The sequence below is a fragment of the Urocitellus parryii genome, chromosome X, assembly GCF_045843805.1.
Source record: "Urocitellus parryii isolate mUroPar1 chromosome X, mUroPar1.hap1, whole genome shotgun sequence".
In the NCBI taxonomy this organism is placed as follows: domain Eukaryota; kingdom Metazoa; phylum Chordata; class Mammalia; order Rodentia; family Sciuridae; genus Urocitellus; species Urocitellus parryii.
Genome location: NC_135547.1, coordinates 85,634,640 through 85,658,799, shown reverse-complemented (window position 1 = coordinate 85,658,799; position 24,160 = coordinate 85,634,640). Strand labels below are relative to the sequence as shown.

Sequence of the window (24,160 nt, the reverse complement as noted above, 5' to 3'; positions counted from 1 at the left end):
CTCGTATATTATCTATCCTTCCAGCCTTATGCAGTTTGTACATTTGATGAGTATGTCATTTGGTTTCGATATTGGTCAAAAATTTTGGACAAGATATTGTTCAATGGCCTGTTGTACCTATATCGGGCTTCTGGAAAATCTGTCTATCCATTCACATTTCTTTCTATCTTGATTTGATAGATTTTGAAATTTTTCTTTTCTTCCAAGTTATATCTAGGCCTAGAACCTATATGATTTCAGTAGATTAAAGAAGCAAATGTTTATTGAACAACTGTCATTTGCCAGGCTTTTGTATTCTGTTTTATTTGTGTTAGTCCTCATATTAACTTTATTCTAATAGATAACAAAAGTACAACTTAAAAATTAATTTCACTTAGCTAGTAAACATTAGAGCTGGAATACCAATCTGTGCTCAACTTCTGTTTATTATATCACAATCTATGAACACTACTCTGAACAATTCCTGGCAGACTCCTTTTTCTTTGTGTTTAAAATTCTGCACAATTTGTTGAAGAACCCCTTTCTAATCCCAGTGATGTTTCTGATTTTAACTGATCAGCAGACTTGATTTATTATTGAATCCAATGAACAGACTCACAACCAAAATTTTGGAACTACTCAAACTGCTTAAAGTAATTTCAACATAATCTAACAGCATCATTATGAACAGAATGTTGCAAATTATGTGGATCCTATTCACTAAAGTAGGCCATTTATTAAATGGGTAATTTTCTGAAACTTCTCTGTGTGTTAGGCACTGTGGATGGGCTCTTGTCCTTAAGGATATCTCAAGTGGGAGCTTTATTAATATACTTTGTTAGCAATTATTATATCTCCTTAAAGGTAGTAAAAGTATACTTAAAAATATGTTGGCTTTAATGCTTTAGCATATCATCATTAGCTAGTTTGTTATTATTGAAGAAAGGTCTGTTTTATTGCTAAATATATAGACTAGTTCAAAATTCCTATAGTGCATTGCTTTTTACTTGATATTCCTTTTATGCAGTTGCTAATTTCTTTAAAAGTAGCAAAAGAGTACTTCTTTTAAAATTTACATTGACTTTAATGTTTTAGTGTTTTCCTAGTTTGTCATTTCTTGAAAAAGTCCAGTTTTATTTTGTTAAATTTAGAGCCTACTGTGTTTGGAAATTTGAAGTAAGAATACAGAATGATGATGTTATTAATTTATTAGGGGGGATGTTAAAATGTGTTTGTTGGAATAGTAAATTTGTCAATAAAAATATGATTATGAAGTATTTTAGTCTCAAACACTGTTGACAGCTCCAAGATTTCCTACCTTCTCAAAATTCTCTTTTCTCTGGGCTTTTATTTAATGCTTTATTACCCTGGTTTTCTTCTTTTATCTTTAACCATTCCTCCCTGCTTTTAAAAAAGATAATCTTTATCATAATATTTTCTTCTTTCTGCCCCATAAGTGTATGCAATTCCCCAAAGCTCTGTTTTTGCTTCTTTTCGGTTTCTCATAACCTCAGGACAGGAAGATTAGCAGAGCCAAAGGGCCAAGAACGTAAGAGGGAAGCAGAAAATGGGGGTTAGATCATCCTGAGGTTATCCTCTGGCCCCTTTTTTCCGGGTGTATGCAATCATGCATACTCCGAATGACATGTTCTTTTTCTTTTAAAAGAATGAAATAAAATATACATTTTGGAGAGATTGCTCTATCTATAATATGAAATGTAGATCAGAGGGAGGCAAGGATAGAAACAAATTGACTAGTTAGGAAACTATTTTAGTAAACTAGGAAAGAGATGAGTGCTTGATTTGGGTGTTGGTAGTGGATACGTTGAGAAGCTAATGGATTTGGGGTATATTAAAGAGGTGGAGTCAAGAGGACTTGCTGGTAGATATGGGGAGAATGGTGAGGGAATGAGTGAACTGAAAGATGAAACTAAGGTTTTGTGATAGGCAACTGGTTGAATTTACTAAGAGATAAAAGACTGAAAAAAGAACTGATTGGGGGGAAGACAGGGGACATGACTTAATCTGGATATGTTGAGTTTGGGATACTTGTGATTTATTCAAATGGAAATGCACTGTGTGAGTCAGAAAGGTAGGAGAGAAATCTGTACTGAAGCTTCTTTTTTATGAATTATCAATATCCAAATTGTATACAAAATAATATGAATATATTATCTTACTTTGGGGAAGAATACATAGATGAGAAAGGTGACCAAGAATGGAGACCTGAAGAAATCCAACATTTAAGGGACAGAAAGAAGAATAGGAGCCTGTGAGGGAGGATCTTTCAGAGAGTTTGTAGGTATATCAGAGACCAAGAAAAGAGATTTTTTTTGAGAAGAAGAGTAGTCAACAGTGTCATGCTGCAGAAAGTAAGACAAGGACTAAAAAGTCCACTGGATTTGGTAATGGGGCCATTGGTCACTTGATGAGAACAAATTCTATCATATGGGAGTAGAATCTAGATTTCTTTCCCATTTGCCCCATATCTTAAAAGTCACTGAATCCTGTCACTTCTTTTGTTATTGTCTTTCCCTTTCTCAGTAGCACTTCTTTCCATTTTTTTTTAGTACTAGACCGTATACATAGTCTTCAAATTAATAGCAGTTTGAGCACCTACTCTCTCGTAGACTCTGTTGGAAATACAAAGACATGTAAGATATGATTCCTTTTCCAAGGAGGGGGAAGTAAAGGGGAGAAGGGAAGTAGTTTGAGCACTTACTATGTGCCAGGCACTTCATATATGATAACCCATTGAATCCTCACAGCTATTCTGTGAGGTCAGTACTATGCCCCTTCTTTCTTTTTAAATAGAAATGGAAACGAATACTCAGAACTTAAGTGGCTTGCCCAAAGTCACAGAGTTGTAGAGCTGGTACTTGAACTCAGATCTGTTTGGCTCCAAAGCTTATATGCTTTACTTTTTAATGCTTTGCTATCTATGATCTAGTTTATGAGAAGGTAAAATTGCCCAAAAGTTAGATAATACTCAATTTAAGCAACAGCTTTGAGATAGTCAAAGAAGAAATGCCATAATAACATTTGACTATCATATAAATTATATAGATAATAATTTCTAGTCTTAGAGTACTTTTCAGTATAAATATTTTCATTATTCCTCCTTGGGATTTTTAGTGCCTGGCAGAGAGTAGATGCTTAATAAATGTTTGAATGAATTTAGTGGGAGAAATGACGGTAAGTGGGGTGAGATAGGCAGGGCTTTTAGAGGAGTGGGATTTAGTTTGGGTCTTGAAAGATGAATATAACTTTGAAAGAAAGATGGGGTGGGCTTTCTAGGCAGAAGGACAGAGTAGGTGAAGGATAGCGGGGAGGGAAGTGTAAGGCAGAGGTCGCAAACAGGCAGCCTGTGTGCTAGATAAGGCCTATAGACAAATTTTGTTTGGCTTGTCCATTGTTTTAGAAAAATTGGAATTAGTTATCACATGTCAAAGTTTTCATAAAAATCTGAATTTCCCACTGCTATTGAAAAATTGAAAGATCTGGCAAACCTGAGCCAGCATTCTTGCAAGAGCTCAGTAACTGCTGCCCATTCTATTGGATGGATGTTTATCCTCTATATGTGGCCAACTTTGATTGTATGTTTACTGGCCTGGCCCCTATTAGCAAGTTTGCGACCCCTGATGTAAGGTATGTTGGGGTTGGGGAGGTAGTGGGGTTTGGGAGGACTGTGAATAAGCCAAATTGGGCTGGAATGAAAGGTTTTATTAATGTGAATTATTGGGGGATATATAGGTAGATTGGAAGCCAAATTGTGAAGGACCTTGACTGTCCCCCTTTAGGGACGGAGGAGCCATTGAAAGTATTTGAATGGGGAGTGACATGTTCAAAGTAGTGTTAAGAAGATGAGCCTGACAGTAGCCTATAGGACGATGTAAAATGGGTAAGGTTTTTCTGGTAGGGAGTTCAGTTATGGATCTCTTGTAGCAGTGTTTGCATGAGATGATAATGGAATTGAGAGATTTCAAAGAACTAGCAATGAATTGAATGAGAACCTAGGAGACACAATAGGGGGAAACGTAGAGTCATTAACTGAAAAGGAATCAAGACAGGAGTTAGTTTGGTTATGTTTTATGTTTGTTTTGTGTTCGGTTTTTGTTATTGTTGTTTTACTTTTTCATGGGGGAAGTTGGTGAGGGCAGGTGGGACAGGAAGATCTATTAAATGGTATATGTTGCTGTCTTATATGTGGAAATTTAACATTGGTAGTATAATTGGAGATTGTTTCTACTCTGAGTACTAAACTACTAAAAAGTAAAATGACTTACATAAGAGCCAATTCTGTAGCTCAGGGTAGTTTAGGTACCCACCTTGCCACTAAACCACATTACTAAGCTGAAAATCACCTTCTTGTTGTGGCTTTGAGCATTTCACTCCACTTTGGTCCTTCTAAATTCCATGGGTTAGTGCTTTGCTTATTTTGAATTTCACCTTGCATGCTGCAATTACTAGATTTGTCATACTTGTCTTCCAGTTGATGTAGAACATTCTCATGTTCGATTTCTGGGAAACCTGGTATTGAACCTGTGGGATTGTGGTGGGTAAGTACCATCATCTACTTACTTGTTTGTAAAGCCAATGGCAGTAACCATGGCTTCTAGTATAATCAGTATGACAAATATACCTACAGTAACTGTTATTTATAATAGATACATTGGATAGAATTATTTCATACTTGGTACTTGATTAAATAAAGATCTCTGATTTTTGTTAACTGTGGACGTGCCTTCTGTATGTGACATGTTTAAGTATCTCTAACACAAACTTCACCTAGATATGTGTAGTATAGGTTAAGCATTCTCTATTTTGCAGGGGCATAAATTGGATTTCTTTTGCGGTGTTAGATGATTTGACACAAGTGCCAAGCTTTTAGCTACCACACCATAATAATTTGTTTTTAATAATTAAAAAAATTATCTCCAGGCAATCTAAGCACTATAGATCAAACTCTGAGCATGTGCAATCTGGCTGAGTTACACACTGTTAGAAAGTAGGAGACAGCTCTTCTCATGACCAACGCACTCACCAAAAAAAAAAAAAAATTTTTTTTTTCATCACAAATTCACACACTCACTGTGCTTCTATGCCAATGTTCAGTGCTACTCTTTGGCCATTTATATCTCTGATATGAAGCAGCAGTATGTAGTGCACAGTGGTTAGGAATATAGGTACTGGAGTTAGGTTGGGGTTTATATCTCAGCTTTGTTAGCTGTTTTATCTTGGGTAAATCATTTAAACTCTGAGCCACAGTTTCTGGTACAAAATTAATAGTAATGGTACCAACTCAGGGTTATTTTGATAATTGAGATTTTATATAAAAATACATACCACAGTGTCTCACAAAATAAGTAGATATTATTGTCAGCTCTGTTTCCCAGGCCTTAGTATAAAACCAAATAAAGAATAGGAGCTCAGTGAATATTTGTTGAAAGGGTAATGTGATAGCCAAATACTATCTAAGAAAATGATTTCATTCCTGTTAGCAGATGGATCACTTAACATCCTAGCAGCTCTCTCCATGTAATCCTTACTCATTGTCATTATTTCCAGTTCTCTAGTCTGTGTAAAGATATTAGTCCAAGTCCCTTGCTTTAAGATATAATCTTCCAAGGTCAAGTAGCTTATTAATAGCAAGATACAGAACTAGAACCTAGATTCATATCCCACTCCCCCATCCCCTGCTACACAATGGTACTATTTTCTGCTGTCTAGCTATTGACTGAGGACTTCTTGGGAAGTGGCATACAGCGTAAGAAGCAAAGACCAACATTCTTCTAAAAAATTATCATTACAGTTATTTTCATATAGTTTAGAATATTTGACTATTGAGTTCTTCATTCAGAAAAATTTCATTGAGCATCTGACACTCCTTTAAATCTGAGAAACTGAGGAATAGTACCAAACATGGTTCTTGTCTTGCTGTCCAGGGAAATGAATGTCATTAATTAAAGACCCATATAAGTATGTGTAATGTCATACTTGTAGTAGGTGTTGGCAATGAGAGTAATGTATTGGTAAATGAGCCTATGGTAAGTACATTGGCTCAAATCAGGGATGTCAGGGAAAGTCATAGTTTGTATGAGGAAATGTGGATTGAATTGAAACCTAAAGGAACAAGGAAGAATTAATTAGATGAAAAAGCATGGGAGTAGTATCAGAGACAGAGTGAGCAGCATGTATAAAGGCCCTATGGTGGATAAACCATGGCCCACTTGAACTGGGAAAGGGTCTATGTGTATAGAGCACCAAAAGAGGAGCAGAGGGTGATGCAAGTTGTGTCTCAAGAGGTAAGGTAAAGGGACTGGGGATATAGCTCAGTTGGTAGAGTGCTTGCCTTGCATGTACAAGGCCCTGGATTCAATCCCTAGCACCACACACATACACAAAAAGAGGTAAGGTAAGACCAGAATTATTTGCTATTGTTTGCCCTATAAATTGTAGCCTTATGATTATCTTTTGCATTGATGAAGCTTGAACTGAGGACTTGCTTACTATCTGTTTTTCCTACCAGACAAGACACCTTCATGGAAAATTATTTCACTAGCCAACGGGACAATATCTTCCGAAATGTGGAGGTTCTGATTTATGTCTTTGACGTGGAGAGCCGCGAACTTGAAAAGGACATGCACTATTATCAGTCATGCCTGGAAGCCATTCTCCAGAACTCTCCAGATGCCAAAATTTTTTGCTTGGTTCACAAAATGGATCTGGTACAGGAGGATCAACGGGACCTGGTAAGAAATGGAACGGGTGCTACACAAATTTGTACCATACTCTTTTCAGCAAAAAAGTTCCCAGAATTAAGCTTTCAAACTAAAATCTTATCATTTTTTTTAAGAAAACATTCTTAAAAACATTTTTTCATGGTAAGAGAAATGTGATATTCAATTAGCAAATAAATTTTAAAATTAGGTAAGGAATCTGACCATGTGACATCACTAAGCAGCCTTTATTTTTAAAATGTTTATTGCTCCATGGTTTACTGTCAAGCCTAGAGACCCACCAAGAATGAGAGGAAGAAAGGTTGTTGCTGTCACTGGGTTGACATAGAAACTGGTAGTTACAAGTCCATGTGCCAACCATACTGTGAGGCTCTAGGCCAGGTCCTTCATAATTGCACTGACATAGTATGTTTCTCTTCTTTTCTAGTACAAATGACTTAGTACTAGAGAAGACACAGTAGGAGGTGAAGTCACCAAGATGGTATAGTAGGAAATATCAGCCTTCATCCCCTCATGATAAAAAAATGTAGATAACTACCTATAAACTAGTATAGCCTAGAGAGGGATCAAAGACCCATCAGAGAAAAAAATAAAGTAGAAGGCATAAAATCCTACATAGTTTTGAGACTCCAGGACTGGCAGATCAAAAACATAGTCTAGTTCTAGTTCACTTTATAGGAGAATAAGATTTGTAAGGTCTGAAGTGAAAGAGAAGATCCCCCTCTATTTCTTAGGGTATAACTAAGGAAAGCAGTTTTAGAATATACTAGTCATATAGAAGAATATAATTCTTCCTTGAGTTGTAATGTTAGAGTTTAAGTCTAAAGGAGTTTGGGTAATAGCTATGGTAAGGAATACTTTTTTCCATGACTATTTACAGGATTGTCTCTACTATTCGAATGTTTCTAGATTATTTTGCAGGCTTTCAAAAACCATTTGACAAGGTTCTGCATTTGACTCAGAACTGTACTTTTGAATATCCAGTAGTTTTTTTTTTAACTCTTTCCCCTTCTCCATCTCCCAGAAAACTGTGTATAAGTATAGGTCCTGCCAGGCACAGTGGCACGCACTTATAATCCCAGCAACTCGGAAAGCTAGGGCAGAAAGATTGCAAGTTTGCAAATTTGATGCTAGCCTCAACAACTTAGCAAGACCCTACAAAACTTAGCAATACCCTGTCTCAAAATTTAAAAAATGAAAAGGGCTGGGAATGCGACTCAGTGGTTGTTTTAGTCAGCTTTTTCACTGCTGTGACTAAAAGATTTGACCAGAACAATTGTAGAGGAGGAAAAGTTTATTTGAGGGCTCACAGTTTCAGAAATCTTAGTTTATAGAAGGTCGGCTCCATTCTTTGGGGCTTGAGGTGAGGTTGAACATTCATGGCAGAGTGTGTGGCATAGGGAAGCAGCTCATATGAGAACAGGAAGACTCCACTTTTCAGATACAGATATATACACCAAAGCTATGCCCTAATTCCCACCTCCTCCAGCCATACCCTATCATTTCAGTTACCACTCAGTGAATTCCTCTCAGGGGATTAAATCACTGATTGGGTTAAGACTATTACAACCCAATCATTTCTCCTCTGAACCTTCTTGCATCGTCTCATACATGAGCTTTTGGGGGACACCTCACATGCAAACAATAACAGTGGTAAAGCACCCCTCGCTTAAATCCCCAGTACAAAAAAAAGTATGGGTCCTGAGTTGGTGAAGCTTTAAAAATAATTTCAATCCTTAGCCAAAATTACAATTAAATCTAGAACATTTCAATAAATGAGCTCCTTATGAATGTTTCAATCACTTATAATTTTGAATTAGATTTTCTTTCATATGACTATCCCCCAAAGATATATTAATATTCTTTAGTGGATTTTAAGCTTAATATCTTTAATTTCATTAAAGATTTAAAGTTTGAAGTTTTAAAGTATAAATAATTAAGTGCTTCTCAAAATACAAAGTTCCGTTAAGATTTATTTCCCTGCATGTGCGTGAATGTTGTGGTTTTCCAGAGAAACAGAGGCAATGAGATATGTTTGTATATAAAGAGACAGAAAGAGATGAGGGAAGTATTTATTTAAGTAATAGCCTCCACTGAATGTGGAGGCTGGCAGTTCTGAAATCTTGAGAGCAGGTCCTTAGACTAGAGACCCAGGAAAAACAGTCAATGTTGCAGTTTAAGGCAGAAGGCAATGTGAGGGTAGGTTCCCCTCTTCTTTATAATATCAGTCTTTTTCTCTAAATGTCTTATAGATAAGGCCCATCCACATTATGGAGGGTAATCTGTTTTACCCAAAGTCTACTGAATTAAATGATAATCTCATCTAAAAAGTACTTTCACAGTGACATCTGGGCTGCTGTTTTACCCAGTGTTGAGTACTATGGCCTAGTCATGTTAACAAAAAAAACTAACCATTATGGTCCACCCTTTTCAACTAGGCACTCATACACATTTTCTAAAAGCATAATTAATTTCCAAATAAATATAATAACACAATTATAATTCCACATAACTTGATACAACTTTTCTGCATACAACTAGAAATACACTAACTCTTTCCAGATAAGTCCTTGGGTAATGTTTATTCTTCTACTTTCTATCCTGTAACTTAAATATTACAATGTAAATAGTACTTAAAATAATATTGATATAAAGTTTATATATCATATGTTCATGATAAACGGATAAAAGTGAAAGACATGCTTAGTATATATCCACTTATACATATTCATAACAAAATCAAGGAAGAAATACTCATGACAGTTATAATTCTCATTTACATGATCTTGGCTGGTATTTATAACTGCCTTCTTCAATTCTGGATTGCCTTTGCACCTCAGCTGGTTATATTTCTTTACTGGTAGGATGACCCTAAAACCATTAGTAGACCTAATGGTCTAAGCCATTAGTAGACCTGCCTGAACTGGGTAGTTGTGGTTTTCCATTACTTTAATTACAGGGTATGATATTATTAATAGATACCCTGAGGGATCTCTTTTATTTTTGACATACTTTTCCCAAACTCCATCGTGAAATATAGTCCAATTTCCCCATGAACATATTTTTTCCAGATATGTTCCTTCTAAGTCCCTGACCATCCATGATAGTTAGGATCAGTCACCCCAGAGAGCACAGGAACTCCCTTTTTTGCCAATTCATTTAGAGGCATGAGGACCCCAAAGTAGCTGGTGGCAGTTTTAATCTCTAGTTCAGTTGAATTATTGTTATATTTCCTGGCATACTCATTCCTGCCTTTGGAACTGAGACCTTCAGGCCAGCAGAGTATAAAGTCATAGAGACAAGAAACAAAAACTTTGTCCTTTACCCTTAGTAATGGCTAGTGCATTACTAAGGATGATAATAAGTGGTGCCACTCCCATTACCACTCTTTGAATCCTGGAGCCATGAATCCTCACTGTGGTAGAAAAAGCAGCAAACATTGGATGCTGAATGAGAGCATATAGCCTCCCAGACAGCCTTGTCCCAGCCCTATAAATTTTTGCCACCTAACTGAGCTTTCAAAAACCCACTCTATCATTCTGTCAAGCCAGCTGCATTAGGATGGTTAGGAACATGATAAGAACAATAAAGTCTGGGCCCATTGCTTTATTTTATTTGCTGTGGAGGAAGTTCCTTGATTAGAAGCAATATCATGTGCCATACCATGATAGTGGATGAAGCATTCTAAATTTACAGATGGTAGTTTTGGTAGAAGTACTGCATAAATGGAAGGTGAATCAATACCCAGAATTAAGTGTCTATTCCAATAAGTGTAGAATGCTGCCCCTTGCATGATAGAAGCAGACCATTATAATCAAGTCATCATCATATAATTGCCTGTTCACCTGGAGGACTGGTATGTATTTTGGATTCAGTGTTGGTCTCTGCTGTGGCACCCATCAGTGGCCACAGCCAGGACAGCCTTGGTGAGTGAAAGTCTATGTTGCTGAGCCCACATATTACTTTTAACCCTTTCACCATGTCCATTTAGTTTCCTGAACCCATTGAGGTGGATAAAGATACAGACTGACTGGTATCCACAGAACAGGTCATCCTATCCACTTGAATATTAAAATCCTCTTTTATTGAGGTTACCCTTTGGTGGGCATTCACCTGAGACACAGATATCTTCACAATTTTTTTTTTGTCTATTGGAAGAGATTTATCTATATACCTCTTCCATTTTTCCAGATATGTTCCTTCTAAGTCCCTGACCATCCAGCAAACCAATGGCTACAGCTCATGAGTCATAGCTGTATATCTGGCCATTTCTCCTTCCAAGCAGAGTGAACAACCAGTTGCTCAAGGTTCTTTCCAATGGGAGGATTTCACCTTCAACACTTTCTTTTAGGGATGTCCCAGAAATGGGCTACAGAGCTACAGCTGTTCACTTCTAGGTGATGCCCATGTATCATGCAGAACCATCTATAGACCAGGCCCTAGTCTTCTCTTCCTCAGTCAACTGATTATAGGGAATGCTCCATGAAGTCTTAGGTGTGGGCTGTAAGAAAAGGTAATGTAGCAGCAAAGGAGGACTGCAGGTATTTGGAACACTTCTTAAAATGTAACTTACTTATGCCCTCAAGACTTTCATGGGCCCAGTCTCACAAATATATGACTTTAACTTGGTGATGGAGAGCTGCTATAAATGTCTGACTTTATGGTTTGGTAGATTAAATAACAACCAGTTCCTGATGAACAGCACAGTTCCCATGGTAACTTGGTAGCCTGTGGGACATGTTCAGTTTGTATGTACTATGGCCTAGTAATTGGCCAAGAGCTGTTTCTTGAAAGGAAAGTAATTATCTGTGGAGAATAGTAGGGCTTTGTTTCAGTACCCTAAATACGCGCATTGCAGTTCACCAATAGTGGCCTGTAAAAGGCTCCAAACAGCTTCCCTATGTGCTCCTGACACTTAAAGCATTGTTGAATTTGTTGGACAATATGGTCTAAGTGCAGCTTGCACAGCTGCCTGGACCTGTCGCAGAGCCTTCATTGGTGCTGGGCCCCATTCAAAAGTAGCAGCTTATTTGGGTCACTCAGTAAATAAGCTGGAGTAATGCATCTAGAGTAATATTTTGCCTTCACAATCTACATAGGCCTATTAGATGATGTACATTTCTCTTTTGTCCTTAAAAAGTAAAGGTAACAGACTTGGGTTGTGGCTCAGTGAGGCACTGGGTTCAATCCTATGTACCACATAAAAATAAATAAATAAAATAAAGGTATAGTGTTGTCCATCTACAACTAAACATTTTTTTTTTTTTAAAAAGGTAGCATACTCCTGAATTTTTGTCACATTGCTTTTCAGCCTTCTGACATTCAGATGTCTTTCCAATAAGTCTGGTGTAACTACTTCTTGCTCGCTGGGTTTGATCAGCATAATGTCATTAATGTGATGGACCAGTGTAGTATCCTGTAAAAGGAAAAGGTGACCAAGAGCCCTATAAATTAAATTATAACATAGGACTAGAGAGTTGGTATCTCCCTCAGTAAGTCAGTGAAGGTGTTTTGCTGGCCTTGCTACCTAAAAGCAAATTGCTTCTGGTGGATTTTATGGGCAAGTCTGGAGAAAAAGGCATTTGTCAGAAAAATAGTTGCATATAGGTACCAGGGGATGTGTGAGTTTGCTCAAGGAATTGGGCCATATCTTTTACAACAGTTGAAATTATAATCACCTCCTGAGTAAGCTTATGGAAATCCATGTCCAAGAGCTAGCTGCCTTCTGTAGAGCCTGAAGAGGCAAAATGAGTTGGGATGTGGTGGGAATTGGTAACCTTGTATCTTTTAAATCTTTTATGGTGGCAATAATTTCCACAATCCCTTCAGGAATTCAATATTGCATTTGGTTTATTATTTTCCTAGGAAAAAGCAGTTCTAGTGGTTTTCACTTGACTTTTCCTGCCATATTAGCCATCACACCACAGATAAGGGAACCAATGTGGAGATTCAGTCAGTTGCTGAGTATGTCTGTTCCAAATATGTACTCTGGAATTGGGATATAACCACAGTATGGTTTGGGGAACCATGGGCCCACTGAACTAAAACTTTATTGACCACTGTATTAGCATTCTCTATAGGAACAGAATCAACCGGAAGTATAATTATAAAAAAGGATTTATTAGGTTATCTTATGCCACCAGAAGCTGGATAGTCCACAATGGCCATCTGCAGGCTGGAGAGCTGGAAGAACCAGTAGCTGCACAGTCCACAGGCTGAGCCCCAGAACAATTACTGACAGAGTCCACTTTGGAAGAGTGAAGAAAATAGAGTCCCATATCCTCAGATGATCATAGCAGCAGTCAAGAACCCGTTTCAGAAGAATTGAGCTTACATCTGCTGCTGCTTCCTTGTTCTTCCAACTTTTATTCCATCCAAGCCATCATCCTATTGGTTGGTGCTGCCCACATTTAGGGACGGTCTCCATTTCAGTTGGCTATACCACATGTCAATCCTTCCTAGACACATCCTCACTGACACACCCATAAATCCCTTAATCTTTAGCATCTCTTAATCCAAATATCCACCCCCTCGTCAACTTGATATCCAAATATGACTCTTTACATCTCACTTAATCTCCAAATAAACACAACAAGGTTATAATTCTACCTAACATAACTATCCTTCCTACAACCGAATACACTAGTTCTTTCCCCAGAATAGAAGAATAAACAAAAACACTACTAATGTTAAGTCAATCAGTATTACTTTACAGAATGAATAACAGGAGAGTAACAATTATTTCCTCTTAATGCATTTGTTAAGTATGCCCAAACATATTCTTAGTGGAATAGGGAAGAATTATCAATGGCAATTACAATCCTCATTTCTGTAACTGGTCATGTGGCCATAGTTGGTATTTATGACTACATTCTTCTACTACCCATTCTGTATTTCCTCTACCTTCAACAACTACCTCAGCGGTCTTGGTTCTTTACCTAGAGGAGTGACCCACACCTTCATTCCTAAAGGGTCTAAGACATTTGTCATCTTGTCTGGATTGGGTTGTTGTAGTTTCCCATTGATCTTAATAAGGGGACAGAGTAATACCAAGAGACACCCTAAGGGATCTCTTGTACTCCAGGAGTATGCTTCCTTATCTCCATTGTGGAGTAACAGTCCAATGTCCCCTTGATAATCTGGATCAATCATCCCCACCAGTACCATAACTCCTTTCATAGTCTGTTGACTCAGAGGCATGAGGAGCCCAAGTGTCCATGGTGAAGTCTTAACTTCCAGTTTAATGAAATCATTGTTGTATCTCCAGGCAGAAGCATTTCTTCTGAAAGTAAGACTTCTAAGCCTATACAACATAAGGTTGCAGGGAAGAAGCAAAAGCTTTCCTTGTGGGTTATTAGGAGTAATGATGAATGAGTAGTACCATTCCTGTCTCACCCCTTGATTCCTGGACCTGTGAATTCTAGCAATAGGAGAGATAGTAACATATTGGATGCTGATTCAGAGTGTTCTGAAGGTTCTGAAGAACCTTGCCCTAGCCTGCAATGTATTACCACCTAACTGGTGCTGTAACTACAACTTCAAGAGTCTGTTCCATCATTCTTTGAAACTAGCTGCTTCAGGATGGTGGGGAATATGGTAAGACCAGTGAATCCCATGAGCATGAGCCCATTGCCTCACTTCTTTGGCTGTGAAGTGAGTTCCTTGGTCCAAAGCAATGCTGTACAGAATTGCTATACCAGCCACATGTACTTAGGCATGAATGGCTTGATCTTTGAGTCAAGCATATGCTACTGGCATGAAGAACCAGGTAGTATGATTATAAAAAGGGATTTATTAAGTTGGCTCATGTGACCAGAAGCTGGATACTCCACAGTGGCCATCTGCAGTCTGGAGAGCTGGAAGAACCAGTAGCTGCACAGTCCAAGAGGCCAAAGCCTAGAATAGGAGGGATCAATAGTGTAATCCTAGTCTAAGACTGAAGGCTTCTGGAGAATCACTGGCAGAGTCCACTTTGGAAGAGTGAAGAAGCTAGAGTCCCATATCCTCAGATGATCACAGCAGCAGTCAAAAAAACCCGTTCCAGAAGAATTGAGCTTGCATCTGCTGCTGCTTCCTTGTTCTTCCAACTTTTATTCCATCCAAGCCATCATCCTATTGGTTGGTGCTGCCCATGCTTAGGGAGGGTCTCCGTTTTGGTTGGCTCTCTCACATGTCAATCATTCTCTTGACATACCCATAAACTCCTTAATCCTCATCATCTCTTAATCCTATCAAGTTGACCACTACAACTACTGACTTTCCTACTCTTGACTAGTGGATTATAGTAATATTTTGTGACTCCTGGAATTTCAGAGCCAGTGCTCAGTCGTCTCCCAAAGGTTGGATCCTTTCCTTTTCCCCAAAGCACAGTTACCCTCATAAAAGGTCTTAGGTTCATTTGGAGGAGGCAGGGAGGAAAAATAATAGTATAAACTTTGGGCAGTATAGTGGGGTCCTTCCTTACCTGGACCCACCCTTTTTATTCAAGATGCTCTAGGTCTGTAAACTAATACAAGTCTATTGAGGGGTCCTGACTCTGTTCTTATGGTTCAAGTTAGATTTTGGACCACTTGACTTAGACTCTTCTACTTATATAGAAGAAGTGGGAATTTAGTCGATATCCCATCTATTTCACTTCTAAGGACCACCATGATCAACTAGCAAACACCATAGGTCTCAGTCAGAGACCTACTCTGTCAGATTAGACCTACCTTGCATTTGGTGAGTGTCTCCACCTTGCTCCTACCACTTCAGGATCCAACTGCCATCATTGCATTTAGGTTCCCAAATTCAGTGGCAGCAGTTCCCACTGTCAGGTCTGGCCTACAGAGAAGAGTGATCAGAGCAGGGAAGGAAGCTGGGCTCCTCTCACAAATTTATTTCTCACAGTTATGGTGAAAGGTCTCTTCTGGCACTTCCCAAGATTGGTAAGTAGGTCTTAAATGACAAATCCATTTGAACATTCCAGTCTCCCTAAGCCTTTGGATACCTTCCCTTATATACTAATGCAGGTCAGGTATTTCAGCTTCACTTAGCATAGGCCATTTGGGGTTCATATTTCAGCCAAGCAACCAAACCATTAGAAACCTAAGAGAGATGGTGATGGTAAATCAGGTCTGTTTTAAGACAGCTACCTCAGGGGATATCATTACCTTCCCCTGAGGCAAAGTAGGGTTAATTTTAAATCTCAATGTAGTGGCTGCTTCTATTTGCAAAGACTCATGAGAAGTTAGGAGTTCAGTGTCCTAGTCTTCATTGAGATCTTCCCATATGACTCTTATTCCAATTTCTAGAATCCTATTCTTTCAGTCAGCACTCCAACAGAAAATACTCTGTTTAATTGGGAATTAAATATGCATTGTGATTTATCCACTCACAGGATGAGATTCCAAGTTTAGTTTTCAGCAATCTCAGTTCTGCATCTATAGAGGGTATGGGTTTCTTCTAGGGTGAATATAGATAATTTGGGGTTATTTATATGGTGCTTAAACTGGGGATTGAAATTTCTGAGCTCGTTTTTTTTTTTTCTTTCTCTATTTGGTCCAGCACAATTAGTATAAGTCAGCCAATCTCATTACACACTCATTGTTTTGACAAAAAATATTCAAAATTATATACATGGTCACCCTTGTACATATTTGATTAGAAGTATTCAGTGGTAGTATTTTATATATCACTGTGAACTATTCACTGCTATCTTTACTACTGGAAATAGAGTTATTAACACCTTTAACTCTAATCATATTAAAGAAATGATTCCAGAAACCTCAAAAACCAATTGAGAAGACTCATCCTTAAAATTCTCTTCTAGAACCTATCAGTGCTAAAATCTGAATTTTGGTTCTCCGGAATTACAGGACCAATAGGATGTGTGTTGGTGGGAAGGGTTATGGAAGTAGAGATATTTGAGTAAAGGGAAGAAAGAAGAGTGATTTATTTTAAGGAGTTAGCTCACTCGATTTTAGAGACTGTCCTTGGAAAAGCTGATGTTGTACTTAAGATTGTTGAAGGCATTCTGTAGGTAGAGCTCCATTTTTCTCAGTAGTGAAACTTTTTCTTTTACATTATGGAGGGCAATTTGCTCTACTCAAAGTCAACTTATTTAAAACTTAACCTCTTAAAAAATATCATCACAACAACATCTGGATTGACGTTTGACCAAATACCTGGGTACTGCAGCCTAGTCACGTTGACACAAAAATTAACCATCATACACTTGCTCCCAATTCATCCACTCATGGAAAAATGGTATAACAATTTTTTCCAATGTACATATGGGCATATATACATAGAAATATATCCAAGATTGGTAGATGTTTGTGGGGGGGTTATATCTATATGTTGAAATACATACAGTGCATACATATGTAAATAATACATATGAATAGACATTTGAGAGAAATGTATATCAAAAGGTTAAATATTTTGATTTACAAAATCTTGATATGGGTATAACTCTTGAAATGCCCAGATTTAATGATTTGGAGTGTTAGATATTTTTTAAGATTCCTCTATATAATAAATTTTATTTTCTAATACAGTGCTCTCAACGTGTATAGAGCACACACAGTATAAGTCTAAATAATTCTAGTAACCAGTAGCACTTTTACACTTGTCCTGAGATAATTTCTGCCATTCTAGTTTGTGAAATAAGGTACATATTCCAAATTCCTCTTAAGGAGCAAAAGCTTTTGATTAAAACATGTTGAAATAATTATATCTTAGATTTTGCAATCAAAGAGGAGAACTGTTATATGCTGATCAGTATGTTGGACTGTTTAATTCAGATTTTTAAAGAGCGAGAAGAAGATCTGAGGCGTTTGTCTCGCCCATTGGAATGTTCTTGTTTCCGAACATCTATCTGGGATGAAACTCTCTATAAGGTGTGTATGTTTCCTGGGTTCTCTCATTTTAAGAGCATGAAAAAGAGCTAGAAGAATATTAACAAAATTGAAATATTTTAAACAATTTCATAGCCGTCTTGATTTGTTGTACTAAAAAATGAAATAATCTGCAACAAATTGAAGAATACCAAACTTAACAGATTTTGGTTTTAATCCTACATTGGGTCGACATTGTTACCAAATCATATTGAATTAGCCAGTTTGGGTATGATTAATTTGATACTGACTTTGTGAAAGCAGAAACTTTACTCACTGGCCATCATATATTTTGAACTGTCATGGTCTCAATTCTAACTGGAGTTGTATCTTGTATACAGGTACCTCTATATGATATAAACTAGTCTACCTAAGTTTGGGTAGTAGTAGAAGAAAAATACTTAGTGGAGAGACTGGAGAAGGGAATCTTAGGATGAGACATATTATTCCTAGAGTATAGTAGCTTCAACTTTCATGCCAGATTGGAGACCAACATTCTTCCAACCAGGATTGTTCCCCTTGCTGGAATGGATACCACACTGCTTGAAGTAATTATAGAGATTATAACAATAATTCTTTACGGATGAAGCTGAAATTACCTATTGGCACATAGGCTCCTGCTTCCTCCCTTTTTTCTACTGAGTGATTTAAGGACTGTCTCCTTTTGGATCCTCCTGTGGTCTGACCTTTCCTTCAGACTGCTTCTGGTATCCATTGACAAGTCTGACTCTGAGTGGCAAAGGATCCTTCTCTGTCATTGATAGCTAGAGCCTCAGTATCAACTGCATCTGACAAGTGTCTACAACCAGAAGCACAGAAACCTGACTTGCCAAGGAGAAAAGCCATTGGACTTTAAAAATAGCCATTTTTTTAAACTAATTCACTTTTTTCCCCAATATTATGTTGACCCAGCCTCACTCTAATAACATCATTTTGAGATACCTGTCTAGGAAGTACTGTTCTAGATTAATATGGGCCGAATTTCTCTCAAAGCCTTATTCCCATAGAACAGGTAACCGTGAATAAGGATGGACATGACGCACTGATAAGAACCAACTGCGGTGTGAAGGATGGCAATACATAACACGACCAAAGACAATTGGCTAATCACAACACTGCTGTGAGTGACAATGTCTCTGCTGTGGTTAGCTTTGGTGCCTTCTCCAAGGTAAATTCAGCAGTGACATTAACACCGACCTGGGAATTTGGAACCTGAACCCCTATGCCTAAGTAATAAAACTAAATGGATCAGAGACATGGCACTACTATCTCTTACATCAATGTTGCATAGAACTGACTTAAATTTTTATATTAAGTTTTATTCAACAAGCGCTCATTGCCTATCTACTTGATGCTGTTGCATACCCAGATGACTAAGATCAGATTCCTGCCGTCTAGTAGGGGAGAGAAGAAGAAAATACACCTAACCAGACAAATTGGAGTGAAAGTAAAGGAAGTATTATAATGGAAATACAAATAAAAGGGCCTTAAGAGACTAGAGGGAGGGTGTGGATAATTTCAACTGCTTACATTAGTCATACTCCTCTGGATGAAGTCAGTTTTAGGCAAACACAACGGACCTTTTGAAATTCTGTTGGATCAATAATTTTTACACATGACAACAACCTTTGGGAATGATAATACCACTGGTTCTCTTATAATGGTATATTACACCACTGAGGGGAGGAGCCATTTGTCCATGTGGCTCTGATATTTTCACAAAATTGATTCTTGGACATATGTTTTATATAGCATTATTAGGTTCTTTAAAGAAATTTGCACTGTTGGATTTAAATATTTGTCGAAGGTCTAGATTAGAAGCTTTTTAACACAGTAGGTCATATTTTGCTACTTTTTTTCCCTAAAGCAACATAATGGCATTAAATCACCTGTTTAATTTTAATTATCAATGGAAAGAAGTTTCTCCAGCATTTAAAAAAAGTGTTTGAACTTAAAACTATTCAATTCAAGGATAAAAATCAAATATAGCTTCATTTTCTCATTTCATTTGTGTTATATTTAATGTCAGTATTTGTTTGGGATTCAATTGTCATCATGTTTTGCTGTTTATATGTGATGGTTTATAGTTTATTTACTCTTTTCAAAGGTCTGGGACTGGCTAACTGTTAGTAATATTACATTATGCTTCTGTTCTGTTAGGCTTGGTCCAGCATTGTTTATCAACTGATTCCCAATGTTCAGCAGCTGGAAATGAACTTAAGGAATTTTGCTGAAATTATTGAGGCTGATGAAGTACTTCTGTTTGAGAGAGCTACTTTTCTGGTAAGAACTTTTTGTTCTGAAGATGTATTTCACACAGTACCTTCTATTCAGGAACACAGAATAGCATGTTTCCCTTTTAGGAAGAACCTTTTTCTCTTGTCTCATTACTTCAGCATACTCAGCCCTATTTATAAAGTAATATTGTTGACAAGTGATCTGAAAGAAGTCCTTTGGTGTTTAGCTCCTTTGTAACTAGTAAACCATAGGTTTTTGCAGGTATACCCTATTAGAGGGTTTAGATTATTTCTGCTAATAACTATTTATTTGGGATGAAATATTCCTATTTTCTCTTGAATTTTATTATGAAATTTATTGTATTGTCCTTTTGAGATAACTCTCTTCCCTCCCTTTTCTCCAAAAGGCTAAGGTGAAAACTGGAAGAGAAGTAAGGGTCAACTCAGTGATATAGCTAAGAGCAGATGGAGAATTAAAGGGGAAAAGATGCATGTTGATACTGTTACTTTTTGTATAAATTGAACTTAGCAACTATATTAGACCCTATTGTTTTTTTGTATAGCCCTGAATAGAGGATGCAAAAGCTAGTATTATCTTTATAAATAAAATGTTTAAATACCAGTGATAGAAAATGATGTCCCAACACACTGCATAAAAAAGTAATTTTTAACTAGCTTAGGAAATGTAACTCTTAAGAGCAGCTCCCAGTAAATAATTTGTTTCTGAGTTCTACCACTGCTTGGTAATTTTAGACATTTCTTAATCTCTCTGAGCTTGTTTCCCCTTTTTTAAAATGGAGATAATACTATCTGTATCATAGGTTTATCATGTTCATTAAAATGGGGCATAGTAACATTAAGCATCTATCACAAGCTTTGACATAGGTGAACTATTAAATGTTGGTTCCCTTTGCTGCTGTGTCAACTGAGGGCAGAAAATATAAAGTACAATTCCTCTTTTCCTTTGTAGAAATATTACTTATAGCCATAGCAGCACTGTGGAGCCATTCTTCCTGCTAGCTGATATAGCTGAGGCAAGGAGTCGTAACTAGAGTGACTTTCTGCCTCAGTCCAGTGGCATGTGTTATGTGCCTGAAATTACTTCTCCAAACCAGTTTTTTTTTCCTGCTAGTGTGAATGGCAACAAGCAAGTAACCTATTCCATCTGTCTCAGTGTGCATGGCACAACAGGACTCTGCTACAGCAGTATTACCATGCTATATCTACTACACAAGGTCTTAGAAGATAATGTTAGTAAGCTCTCTATTATTCACTGACAGTAATAGGTAGCTTTTGTTTCTCTTGATGACCAAGTTTAAATGTGTTTGGGCTGGGAATGTGGCTCAGTGCTAGAGCACTTGCTTAGCATGTATGAGGCACTGGGTTCGGTTCTCATCACCACATATAAACAAATAAAGGTCCATCAACAGTTAAAAAAAAGTTTAAATGTAATTGACCATTTTTACTGAGGGGAGTAAGTCAAGCATGTGGATCTGTCCTGCTCTTTATATATAAATTAAATGTTGAAAGTTTCGTGTTACCTCAGGGTATTTCCCTGAGAATTTTATTTTGGCAATTGACTCAGTTTTGCTTCCTATTATAAACTTTGCATTTGGCCTGTAGGATACTTGTATGATTTACTAAAATCTCAAACTGTTAGGAAAAGTATTTTCAGCTGGTGTTGGTGTTTATCCTGAATAGATTCATTTAAAAATAGTTCTCAATGGTTAGAATTATCTAGTTAAGCTTTTAAAATATAATTCCCAAAGCTACTTGATTATAGACTTCATTAAATTTAAATATAGTAATTAAACCTCAAGAGTTGTTATGTATTTTATTTTCCTTGTTTTGTATGTTTTTAAAATCAAAAATCATCCTGTGAAACATTGAAATAAGGTGAATATTTAATGATTAAATGTTGATAATTAAAAATTAAATTAAAAATTGAGAATGAATATCAGTAAACCAAAATACAGATGCTCCTTGACTTGGGATGGGTTTGTGTCCTGATAAACCCACCATAAGTTGAAAATGCATTTAATGTACCTAACGTACCAAACATCATAGCCTAGCAACACAAGTAACACTGAAAAGTATCTGTTGTTTACCCTTATAATGTATCTCATGGTTAACTTCGAGTTATGGCTCTCTGCTGCTGCCCAGCCTCACAAGAGTTTGTCAGTATCACATATCCTTAGTATGGGAAAATTTGAGATATTGTTTCTACTGAATTCCTATCACTTTAACACCAATGTAAAGTCAAAAGTTGAACTATGATAAGTCAAAGAATATATGTAGAATACTTAAATGATCTAATAAAGTTATAACCAAACAATACTGAATAGACCATCTGGATGGATATTGAAATCACATGCAATCTTAACAAAGATATGATACAGACAGGAGAAGATGGTAAACCAGGTGGTCAAGAAACTAACAGATGTCTACTTCAAGTAGCAGCAGTGGGTTATATGAATATTTTGCATGGATTCAAAGAACAATGTTCATTTTCACAGGTGATTTCTCATTATCAGTGTAAAGAGCAGCGTGATGCTCATAGATTTGAGAAAATCAGCAACATTATTAAGCAATTCAAGCTGAGCTGCAGGTAAGCGATCTTATAGGAATGATACATTAATTTCTGGGAAAATTATCATTTTTGAGAAATACAAATAACTATAGTTGTTGACTAAACTTCTATGTTCACAATGGTTGCTTTAATCAAAAAGAAAATTGAACTCTAAGGGAGCTTACAGTTGACTAAAATACAGATCCTTGTCCTTTCATGCAAACTCAACTAATCCAGAAGCATCTGAGAAATATTCAAGCAAAATACCCTTTCAACGTGTTTAGTATTATTTGGGAAGAAATAAACTGAGAATATCCAAGAGAGTTTTGAAAAGAAAGAAAGAATTTGCCGTACTAAATAACAGAATTGACTATAAAACAATAGTAAGTAAAATAGATACTGATTCAGAAATGATAACAGAAGAGAGTTTAGAAATGTCAAATTATGATGTATCTGGTTTGATTGAATAAGATTTGAGTCTTGGGTATTACAAATAGAGGGAAAATGAATGGCTAAATATCATAAATAAGTAAAGATTTAAAAATCAAATTCTTACCTGATAAAAACTTGATGCTTGGAGAGTGGGGATCAATTTGCCCACTTTACATCTTAGTATACTTTGAGACTTTCTAGAGTGTTTACGCTAACATTTTGAACAAGAAATAGCAAATAACAAGCAAATATAGTTGCCTTGTTTGTTTTCAAAGAAATGGGGTAATTTCTTGAATATAAATGTAACATCAAACAGATATAAGTATTAATTGCCAAGATAGGGAAATTCCAAATAAGGATGCTTCTTAAATATTAAAGAAGTCATTTGTAACATGATTTTTCAACATAGATCTAGGTCTAAACCTATTTTCATTTCTCAGTCAATATGAAGTCCTAGCCTAATTTTCATTTCAGTCACTCTGAAACATGTTAAATTCAATTTTAGACTTTCCTTATAAACTCTCAAGGGATAAATTAAGGTATATTAATACTATAAAAATGTTTAACCTAAAAGATATAAACTTCTTATATTGTTATTATTTTATTCCTTTCTTCTGTAGCAAGCTGGCTGCCTCTTTCCAGAGTATGGAAGTCAGAAACTCTAACTTTGCTGCTTTCATTGACATCTTTACATCTAACACTTATGTGATGGTTGTGATGTCTGATCCATCCATTCGTAAGTTTAAACTTAAGATGACATCATTTCAAATCTACATATTCTCTAAACAATTGCCCTAGAGGTATTATTGTATAAGATATTTTAAAATTATTTTACAGTGGGGTTGGTCATACAACAATATGAAAGTTCTTAATTGCATTCAACCATACACTTAAAATGGTTAATGTGGCTGATATGTTGGCACATACCTGAAATCCCAGTGGCTTGGGAGGCTGGGGCAGGATCCTGAGTTCAAAACCAGCCTCAGCAAAAGCAAGGTGCTAAGCAATTCAGTGAGACCCTGTATCTAAATAAAATACAAAAGAGGGCTGGATGTGGCTCAGTGGTTGAGTGCCCCTAAATTCAGTCCCTGGTACCCCCGCCAAAAAAAAATGGTTAACATTGTAAATTTCATGTCATCTATATTTTAACACACTGAAAAAAAAAACAAGTAACAGTGGTAGACACATTTTGAAGCTGAAAAACAATTTTGCCTCTAGGGTATTGTGTTTTTCTTCATGGGAACTTCAGAAAACAAGTGACTAAATCAAGGAATTTTAAAGAGAACTGAAGTCCATGATTTATGCTTCATATATATAGATTTT

General features: G+C 36.7%; 1 protein-coding gene across 5 annotated transcripts in view; it reads left to right on the top strand.

Annotated features, from left to right (window-relative positions):
* Rragb (Ras related GTP binding B) overlaps positions 1–24,160 on the top strand; it is a 41,193-nt gene that overhangs the window by 5,658 nt on the left and 11,375 nt on the right. For 3 of the 5 annotated variants that reach the window (XR_013342579.1, XR_013342578.1, XM_026413605.2), the window contains exons 4-9: positions 4,472–4,538; positions 6,509–6,731; positions 17,507–17,602; positions 19,760–19,882; positions 22,353–22,444; positions 23,458–23,573. Coding sequence is in view for 2 of the 5 variants with exons in the window: in XM_026413605.2 (XP_026269390.1) it covers positions 4,472–4,538; positions 6,509–6,731; positions 17,507–17,602; positions 19,760–19,882; positions 22,353–22,444; positions 23,458–23,573 (717 nt within the window). In the remaining 3 variants the exon portion in view is untranslated. Of the gene's footprint in view, positions 1–2,549; positions 2,634–4,471; positions 4,539–6,508; positions 6,732–17,506; positions 17,603–19,759; positions 19,883–22,352; positions 22,445–22,642; positions 22,789–23,457; positions 23,574–24,160 lie in introns of those variants that run through there. The other 2 variants (XR_003303014.1, XM_026413607.1) reach the window with 2 other exon arrangements.